Source organism: Nipponia nippon, unplaced genomic scaffold (genome assembly GCF_047370975.1).
Source record: "Nipponia nippon isolate SJK-2023a ecotype South Korea unplaced genomic scaffold, ASM4737097v1 scaffold_2, whole genome shotgun sequence".
In the NCBI taxonomy this organism is placed as follows: domain Eukaryota; kingdom Metazoa; phylum Chordata; class Aves; order Pelecaniformes; family Threskiornithidae; genus Nipponia; species Nipponia nippon.
The window spans coordinates 21,078,639-21,089,339 of NW_028262336.1; the positions used below are offsets into that span (position 1 = coordinate 21,078,639).

A 10,701-nucleotide genomic window follows, 5' to 3' on the forward strand; every position below is an offset into this window, starting at 1 on the left:
GGTTACAAGAAGGGAGTTTTGAGCCACTTCTCCCTATGATTCCTGCCACTTGACGAAAAAATTTAATACAAAGCTCACAGCACGATGAGCAGAAGTAATTTAGCAATGAGTGGTTGTCCGTGCTATTATCTGTACTTTATTCTGAGTATTTTCTCTCACTAACATCTATCTGATATTAGGCTGCATTAAATACTGGCATGACACAGTGCACCTGGGCCTCTTGGCTTATGCCCAGGCCCCTTCTGTCAGTGAAACTGAGCTGTTGGAATATTATCTGATTTCAAGAGGTTATTACAGTGGTTTTGTGCATGTTTGCTTCTGTGAAAGGACAACACAAGGTGTAAATCCCAAAACTGTACCAGAAATGTTACGTTTCTGAGACCCTTGTAATGACATTATGCAAGATTTTATGGACATTTTATCGGCTTTTATTCTCTTGAAGAGAATGCTCTTAACTGAATAATTGGCTGAGCGTCAAACCTCAATACAAACACAACAGCTAGGACATCAGAAATAAAATCTGAACAGGAGTTTTATGTGGCCATTTTCTTTTAACACAGGAGTAAATAAGAGGTATTTGATGACAGGTTTTTATGAAAGTAATTATACAAAGTTACATCATAGAGCATTGTGGTTAAATATTGCAATAGATTTGACAGTCATGATCGATATTTGTTTTGTGTTATATAGCACCTGCTTACTTCAGCGTATTTTCTAATTAGGTAAGAATTTCCACTAACCTGTTTAGTGTGCAATACAGTGTGGTCATTCAGAGAACAGCAAATTATGGCTTTAATTTCTGCAGAACTAATAAAACCCAGTTCAAAGGTTGAAGGGCTTTTTTGGTTTTGATTTTTTATTATTACTATTTTTTTCTCCTCAATCCATTTACATAAGCATATTTGGAACCTTACTGAAGATTCTAACCATTCAGTTTATTAGCCACATCTAGTTTATTGTCTCTTTAGAATTATCTATAAATAATATCTACTATTTGTTTTCCTTCAGTGGATAATAGTGATATGGAGACATGAATGAAACATTTAAGCACAATTGACCTTTCCCAGATATACTTAGGTTTTTCTGTTGGCTTGATGTCACACTGTTACTTATCTTTTTTTAAAAAGGAGTGCCTGATACAAAGATTTTTTTTTTCCTCATAATGGGTGAACATACGTGTGTTTGTAGTAGCATTTGTTGGTGCCTAGAAGCATTGAATTAATACTAAAAAGAGAAATTGCTTCATTACTTTCTCAGCCTTTAAAATGGAATTTTTTTTCACATATAAAGACTTTTCTACTGTTTCCAAATTAGCTGAATTAGTATTTGCTAGCAGTTCCATGAAATACCAATGTCATGAAGAATTTACATGATTGTTTGACAGAAAGGATACATAAATAAATTAAGTCTTTGCATGAATGGTTGAAAATGCCAAGAGTATTATCAGCAGCAATATATGTAAGCCTTAAAAAATTCTGTATTGTTTTTTGCTTTATACAGCAAGATTTGTGAAAGAGAATGGTATTTCTTAGTGTGTTTGTTACTCATGTAGTAGTTAAAGGTCTACTACTACCCTTTTTTAAATAAAGGAGAGTGCTCTCTGATCTACTCTGCATCGTATAACAATTTTTTATTTTCTGCTAGCCTTAGTTCAAATCAGTTTCTACTTTATGTGGAATGGGATTTCAGCTCAGTTGTTTTGCTCCTTGACAGTCATCCAGGCAGTGAAATGTTCTCCATATTTGTTGCTAAAAATCTTTGCTCAGTAGGTGGTAAGGATTAAAATGTATGAATTTTTAATTGCTCTTCATCTAGCCTTTTAGAGAGTTAACTACTAAGAGTGCATTACAAGAACCAACTAAACCATGTATCTTCCTTCTCAACCTTGCATGACCTACTTACATATTTAATTTAAGAAACCAAATTTTAAAAGAGTATTTTTGTCTTTTCTAAAATTATATATATGACAGTCTCTTCAGAACTGTCTTGAACTGATTTATTAGTAGTTACAAGCCCTTGGAATTGTAAGCATCTAGGTAAAAAAGGATAAAGTACTTTGTCATTGCTTCGATTCAGTAGGTCTTTCAATAGAAATTACGCCATCGACAGTTCACACGAGGTTTTAAACCCTGATTCTTTTTTAAATCTCTTGAGTGACAAAGGAAAAAATACTAACATTTTCACAAATAACTGATTGAGACTGTAACTGAGTTACTTAGCAGTGTTATCAATGACATGACGTTAGGGCAGCTGAATTTTTCACAAAAGGCAATTAAATATCTGCCAAATATTTCCTTGAATTTTCACTTTGAAATGTTAAGCCATTTTGCATGCCGGTGTCATTTGTACTTTTGTCTCCCTCTGCCTGTGCAGTACAAATAAATCTATTCTGCACAAATTTCAGCAAGGTAAAAAATAAGTAGGAATGCATTTCTTACCTCTGCTAAAAACCAGCTTGTTATTGAATGACAATAATTTTCAGATACCTGCTCTCTTTGCTGTCCTTACTTCTGATTCCATTGTGAGATATTTCGTAAATGTTGATTTTGTTACTGAAGGAGTTTTTGTGGAGTGAAAATGGTTTTGATAAAAGCATTATGTAAATGTACACACAGCCAAAAAAACCCCTACAACCCAACAATCCACTGCTTTTATACATCATATTGTGTTTTGCTGTATCTATTTATTCATCCAGTTATTACGTACAGTTTGAGCCATGTTTCTTGAAAGATAAAGCATGAAAATACCTAGTAGCTGAGGTTATTATGTATCTAGGAATCTTAAATGATCTTAAAGCTTTACTAAGTCAGGAGCAATCTTGAGTTTTGCATGCCTGCATAAATATGCAATAGAAAAAAATTCACTCTGTATCTTCTCCAATATTGTATCAAATCTATAACTCTGCTGGGTACGACTCTTCAGGGTATGACTGTAGAAATTTACAGCCCGATAGAGCTTAAAAGACAGAGTTGTCTAATAAGGGCTGCTTCCCTCATTTGTCACTACTTACAATTCATCTTTTTGTGCTTATTTGTGGTTTCCCCACTTTAGTGCCAAACTAACTTAGCAGATTATTTTTCCCCACTGGTGTTTTGCTTATCCCATGATTCCTGTACATGTTCTCATTTAGAAAATTATCATCGCTCCTTTCAAAAGACATATATGGAAGGTTTCCCCTGTAGGCCGTGCTATGAAGTGGCATCCATTAATTGTTTTAGTTACATGGGAAGCAGTACAACAGTAATACGTAGACATGAATGAAACATGTGAGCACAGCTGACCTTTAACAAATACTTCTGAGTTCTTTATATTGGTTTGATGTTGCTTTGTGATTTATTTTTTATTCCTTACAATGGAAGCTTCCATTTTCCTTTTAATAAGAAGCGTGCCAGTTTGTACTTGAGGAGGCAGATTGAATCTGGATTTTCTCTGTGATCTGAGCTGTTAAAGTAAATACCACAGGGGTGTAATAGTGTTGACCTCTGAAAAGTTTTTGGTTTTTTTTCCTCTGTAAAGGATTCTCCTCAATGAGGAGTACTGTGTTATAATGAAGATTCTTATAGTTTCCCTGCAGGTTGCAAAAATGTTCTTGAAGGAGAATATCACTTTTCTTTGGTTATTACTGTACCATAGAGCTACTGCCATTTTATGAAACTTTTTATATCAATGCATCTTACCTTTCCATAGTCAAGACTTAACAGCACTCTGTTCGTTGTCCTGTGTAGCTGGATAGGATTCTTGAATAAAGTCGTTTGTTCCAAGTTGTATTTTATAGGCTACAGGAAAGATGCTGTTCCTTCCCTTTGGTATTCAGCCAGTGCATTGCTGTGCCACAGCTGTTGGAGACTGGCTCCAAGGGTGACTGAAAAGGCTTGGTATTAAGTGCCTACACTGCCTTTACATCAACAGGCTCAGCAGAAGGGCTATTCAGTGCTCTGATAATTTAATAGAGACAGTGAGCAGGGCATATGAGACACAAGATACTGCATGAACACCTGTCGTTCCAGAAGCCTACACTTCTGAGTCTGAGTATCTTCACCCTGAGTTGGTGTGTCCTTTTCTGAGAGAAGACGTGTGAAGAATGTTTTCCAGAGAAAGGAAAATATTCTTTGAATCTCTTCAGGCTAATGAAGAGTTTATCTTATTTTTTAAATAATGACCAAGTTCTATAATCACTAAAAGTATTCTGCAAAAGGTGGGAACCATCACCATCTCCAGCATTGCTTTTGAAGAACAGGTATTGTGCTTGATAAGCTTTGGGCTGGATCTGACATCGTCTGATGCACTGGGCTTTCAGGAAACATATCACATGCTACTCTGAGGTCTTCACATGATTTTTCACCTAGTAGTTGAATTGTAAGAGGTTATATACTTCTTCAGACCAAGATTTTTTGGAGCAGGTATTGACACTTAAGCTCACGTGCCTATGGAGCCCTGTGATCCAAACGTCACACTTGTAGGCACATATTGAATTTAAGCATCTACAGGACTGGGCAGCACAGTGGCTTGGTTTGCTCTTTGGTGGCTAGAGCTCACAGGGTATTTTTAGTTGCATAGAGGAGGTAATCTGAATGCTTCTCTGATGTGTGGAATTACAGAGTTTCACTGTTAAGGGTGTATATTGGACAGAGGTTACCACTGTAAACCATGTTTAAAGCATTATAGAGATCAAAGGAATGCAACATAACTGATTATGTGCTTTCTTGACAAAATCTGTTGTATTTCATATCTTACTGAATCAGAAGGTGCCTCTCCATTTTACTGTTTTAGTTCTCTCAGTTAAACAAGTCCAGTCCAATTGCCCACAGATCTGTCTTTGTTCTTACTTTATAGTCCAATATCCCACTCCATAAATAAAATTGTTTTGATTCAGCCACTTAGTATGTCGAGGCTTCCAGCTAATTTACATTATGCCTTCTCAAGTTTTGGAAATGATAGTACTTTTTTGTAAAAGACATCTGCAAATGGTGTTAAGTAGATGCTGAAATTGTCAGTATTCAATTGTTTACCTTTAGCTACTCTGAAACTGATGTTCCCCAAACTGCCAGAGTTTGAAAAATAAACAACCCTACACGATTTGCAAGGAATATAAGGCCAGTTGTCCAACTTGTTCTTAGCTAAGAGGAACAGAAGGAAAGAAGTTCCTGTGATTCTTATTAAATGCATTTGGTCCCTTATTCAAGCCATAAATTAGAAGAAGGAGAAGTTTTCTTGCTTGCTTGGTTGGTTTCTTCTGTTTTTTTTTTCTTTGTCTTTTTTTACGAAGACAGTGGAGTTAATGCAGCAAGAATGATGTTACAGATCTCATTTACCTGAAGTATGTCCAACCTTAGGAAATGAACTGCATGACATCTTTCTTCCTCATCATCCCAGTCTAGACAACTGATTAAATTTCTAGTCTTATTTAAAACAGGTCAAGGGCAATTCCAAGTTATGTCACCAGTTTAACGTGGAGGATGGTGCCCAGTAAGCCTGCATAGAGCACTGAATTCTGCATTGCTACACCTTTCCACAGGGCTAGATCAAGTCATTTGTGCTTTGTGTCACTGGAAAACCTCTCAAAATTATCTGGCATCTGCCATATCTGAATTTATATGTATATGTTATGTGGCTTTTTTTTTTTTTCTTATTCAGGAGTACTACCTTTATTCTTGGGCCCAATTTAGTTATTTTTCAGTTGAAATGTTCTCTTGAATAGACTGTGAATTAGCTGCATATATAGTGATGGTGGTTGAAAAACACAGCTGCTCCAAGTTTTTTGTGGAAGTAGAAAGAATGAATGCACAGTATTATAAAATGCTGAAGTTACATTTTTTAATAGTGCTGTTATTTTTTTTTTTAGCAATCTCACTCGAGAATATTAACCTCGGAAACACCTTTCACAACTCACTTTTTTTAACCTGTTGTTCTCTTACGTGCATGTGGTTTGTTCCTACAGCTTCGTTGTGAACCGCTTTTGTGTTGTCGTTTCCTTGTTTGGCTTTTACATTTTTTTCCTTCACATTTTATATTCCACAGAGCGCTATTGTATCCTGATGAACAGTTTGCACATTCTAGTTTGAAGTCTTAATGCAGGAATAGAAAAATTTAACTAAGTAAAACATATGTGTGCCTTATAAATACTATTTAAAAATACACAGAATCTTAGAACCCCTTAAGCTGTGCTAATGTAAGGAGACAAATTCCAAAGTCTTGTGTGTCTTTTTTTCTTTTTTTGTTCTTCCTGAGAGCTTGTTACTTTGTTGATTGAGTGTGGATTTTTTTATATCTCAAGAGATACCCACAGACATTAGGGATATGTATTTTAGATTGACCTATTATTTTGAAAGAAGAATGCAATAATTAATATAGTTTATTCTTACATATATCAGCAGTGCATCTGATATACATTCTTACACCCCAGCCGACTTTAATGCTCAGCACACTGAAGAACTTCAGTAACTATAGCACAAGCTGCTGTGTTGTTGAATGGACTGAGCAAAATGATAAATATCAGCAAAGATATGTTAATATCTTTAACTCTATGTTGATACCCATAACTGGTATATTAATATCCAAGTGCCTAAACTTTATTACAGCTTTTTGTAATGATTTTTTAAGAAAATATTGTGATTTGAAAAGGCAGTGAGAGGTCTTTACTTTGCATTTTTAAAGCTCAGGCTTTGGAAAAACACCCATCAGCAGTTCTAACATGAACATAACACTTTTTGGGGTGGAGAGAGAAGGGCAGAGGGAGGGCTGAAAGTAAATAGGGCATCTGTTTCTTCAGTGGAAGTTAAATATTATTTCTTAATTTCATTAGTATATGATGTCATTGTAATTATTATTCTTTTTCAACTTCGTAGACTTGCCACCCCCTCCTGTGCCACCTCCAGCTATAAAATCACCAACCGCCCAGTCCAAATCACAGCTGGAGGTGCGGCCGGTCATGTTGCCAAAACTTGCTTCTATAGAAGCGAGGACAGACAGATCTGCGGAAAGGAAAGGAGCAAGCTACAAGGGGAGGGACGGGGTGGATGGGCGACAGCATTCAGACGTGCGGACAAATTCAGGAGAGCGGAGAGAATCACAGGAACAGCAAAATGATGGGAAACTGCGAGGAAATAAAGCACCAAAACGAGAAGGCACACCAGCAAAAACTCATCTTCTTCAAGGTTATTTTGCATTCTCTGGTTTTCATGAAGTATTGCGTGTTGTTCACAGGAAGAGGCGGCTTTTTCCAGGTCTCAGTGAAGTTCGGTCTGCTGAATTGTCACCGTTTGTTGTAATTATATGTGCTAATGCAGGTCACATTGCAGGTTCTCATTAGGGTAAAATGGAAACAAAAGCTCCTGAAAAACATATATTTTCTATCTTGCTTTCCTTATGCACCCATCATGTATTAAAGCTAACGCTGAGGAAGCCCAAACAGAAATATTCCTTGAGAGCTGGAAGGATCAGTGTCCTTGCCCCTACCGTAAATTTATAGTCTTGTTACGTCTAATCTGTCTAATTATAATCTAATTTACAAGGGAACTGAGTGAAGTCAGATAGTAGATCTGTCAGTTAGTTAACTTTTCTACCAAAGAATTGGCACTTGGCCTATTTTTGTCTATTTGTACACCTGGTCCTGTTTAAAAAATAAGAAAGCCATAGTAGTAATGCATTAGTTATAAATACTAACTGACATGGCATTATATGAATCAGACCTGATCAATGTAATCTCTTGTTTATGGAAGTTGGTAAGATTACTAATTAATGGTACATGATTAATGGAATTTGCCAAGTGTTCACTAAGGCTTTCAACACAGATTCGTACAAATGCCTGGTCCTTTCTTCGTACAGGTGTCTGAGGTTAATATCAGGGGTGACTGGGCAGTAAGTTGGTTAAATGGGCGCATTGGTAAGAGATTGGTACTGATTACAGTGGCTTACTATAGAGAAAAGTTATTACAAGTTTACCTTAAGAGGATGGTGGTGAAATTGTAAAACATGCCCACTAATTTTGCTTGAAACTGAATTTGAGAAATACAGGGTCTAATATTTAGATGCAGTGAGCTCCTTGCAAGTATCATGCATGTAGTGTCATTTCCTCCTACTCAGTCGTATCGAAAATATACTACAAGGGTTGGTTTTTTTCTTCATTTTCCTGTAGAACATAGAGCAGTGATCACAAATTGAAATGAAGTGGACAGTAATCAGGAATTAGTTTTTCTATGGTGAATGTTACCACATGAATACTATAAATTTCCTCGAGAAAGCTTCTATTATGGAAACAGTGTATTTTATATTCCTGTCAGGCACCACTTTAAACCTACTGAGGATCATAAAAAGTAAAATAAATCAACTGCATGCAGAAATTTTGGAATCACACTGTCTCTAGGCTTATAAACATAACAATGTATATATTTAATCATACAGAGGACATCCTGCCATATTCTAGACCAACGTTTCCGACATCAAATAATCCTAGAGATCCCAGCTCCTCCAGCTCTATGTCATCAAGAGGATCAGGAGGTAGACAGAGGGCAGATCAAGCAAATATAGCCCGAAGGAATGTTGCAGAAATGCAAGTACTGGGAGCGTATGAACAAGGAGAAGAGGAAGAAGAAGAGATGGAGGTAACTGCAGTTGTACTACTGAAGATGACTAGAATAAGGCTATTTTCTGTGCTTAGACAGATGCCAAGAAAAAACACTTTTGAACCAGAAATATTTCTCTTCAGAAAAATTAGTACATTTATCTATCTCTTAATGTTAGTGCAATCCAAGAAAAGAAACTTTAAGAATGAGTCAAAAACATAAAAAACAAGTAATATGTAGCATGGTATAACTGTCACCACACTAAAAGCAATGGAACAGAACTTGCAGAAATACAATATTTAAATGTGCACTTTGCATTTTACAGATTCTTTCAAAAGTGAAAATAAAGCATTAGAGGCATTAGAGCATCTAAGAACACCTTGATATTGCCTTTCATATTTTTTGAAAGTGTAACGTTCTAGATTTTATTAAATATTAAGGCATGAACTTTTTTCCTTCTTTTTTTTCTGCCATTAATGATATTAATTCAATTTAAATCCTGATTGTAGAAAGGGTGTCCAACATGCAGTCACGTTGCTGCATGTAATTAGAAGTAGTAGTTATTATTTAAAGGTAAGAAATCTCTTAAGAAGTATGTGAAACAAACTTTAAATAATAAAATCTAATGTAGTCATTTATGTCTTTTTTTTTTTTTTTTAATACAGGAAACGGAAAGCTGAAGACAACGACATGTACTGTAACAAGCTTTTAAAATCTAATCAGAAAAAAAAAATAATCACTTAAGATGCCTCAAGTCTGATGATGTTTGATGCCAGAAATAATGTTCAGTGCAATCAGAGTGTACAATTTTTCATTTTTCTTCATGCCATCAGAATGCTAGTTTTTATTTTACTCTTTCTTTGTAAACCCTCCTTATTAGGAATGGCCCTTGCCTATTCCGTAACGCTAAGTGCATCACCTTCGCTGCCCAAGAGGGCAGGTAAGCTGCTCTTTGTGGTACTTGGGCCAGCTGCTGCTTCAGGATTAGAACAGAAGGGGATTCCGGAGCCTGGGATCCCGAGGTTTCTCCCCAGCGAGGCGGTACTTAGTACACTGCCGGTACACCAGTGAGCCAATCGATAACATTGCAAGTAATACAGCATTGATTAAAAAGATCCCCAAAGTGAACACCATGCAGAACATTCTTTTATTCTAGGGGTTTCACTGTAGTCTGCAGTTAGTGCAAATGGTATCTTGCAATTTCAATACAGACTGTGTGTCTTGTTTTCTGCCAGTCTCTTGCTAACCTTTTGCAGATGATACAGTTTTACAAATGCAAGTAAAATTAATTTGGGATGAGGTGGCTCTTATTGTAAATACGTACTCATTTTAAATCCCCTGTGGTACTTTGATTTGTCTTTCCATTTTCATCATTAAGTACATTCTTATTAAAAATGTCCTTTGGGATAGGCAGGAGGTAAGCCAATGTGATTGCTATTTGCCTAATCATGGCATGAGCAAGTTTATTTGAAACTTTTTCTAATTTTCAGCTTCAACAATGCTTATGAGAATAAGCAGGAAAAATCAATGGACATTTTTAATAACGATCGGGTAATATCATTAACTGTTACTGGCCCAAATCTCAGACCTCTACTTGTGTCAATTCACTTAAAGAAGAAGTGCCACTTAAAGAAGTTTTGTTTGATCTTGGCGATTAATTTTTTTGTAATGCACTGCTTATCTTTTTTTTTTTTTTGGTTTTAAAAGCACAATCATTAAACTTTGTTTGTAAACCATTGTAACTATTAACCTTTTTTTTGTCTTATTGAAAATGTTAAGCATTTGTTTGGGATATTTTTCATCTTTTTGTTAATGCTCTATGTTTGTATTTGGAATATTTGAACGATGACAGATGGTAAAGTAAAAAACGTAAATGTGGGCCATAATCAAAACACTTCTCACTCTTCCTGGACTTACAGAAAATTATCAATTTTGCTGTAGCCTCTCTCAACATTGGAGTATCATTAAAGCTGAAATAGAGGCATTAGTTGCATTGAATTTGCCAAATGATGTCCTCTGTCTGTAGATTTTATGATCTTTTTTGTAATTATAAAATTTCTTTGTCATTGGTGCTAATGGAAAAATGTGTGTTTGTTTATTGACAGCTATCAGGACTAGCCCCAATGGAAAAAAAAAAAAA

General features: G+C 35.8%; 1 protein-coding gene across 3 annotated transcripts in view; it reads left to right on the forward strand.

Moving 5' to 3' along the window:
• ROBO1 (roundabout guidance receptor 1) overlaps window positions 1-10,267 on the forward strand; it is a 735,949-nt gene extending 725,682 nt beyond the window's left edge. For all 3 annotated transcript variants that reach the window (XM_087757517.1, XM_087757518.1, XM_087757519.1), the window contains 3 exons: window positions 6,846-7,154; window positions 8,401-8,600; window positions 9,227-10,267. In XM_087757517.1, coding sequence (XP_087613643.1) covers window positions 6,846-7,154; window positions 8,401-8,600; window positions 9,227-9,241 — 524 coding nt within the window. In that variant the 3' untranslated portion in view covers window positions 9,242-10,267. The remainder of the gene's footprint in view (window positions 1-6,845; window positions 7,155-8,400; window positions 8,601-9,226) is intronic.
• Window positions 10,268-10,701: the final 434 nt, after the last annotated feature.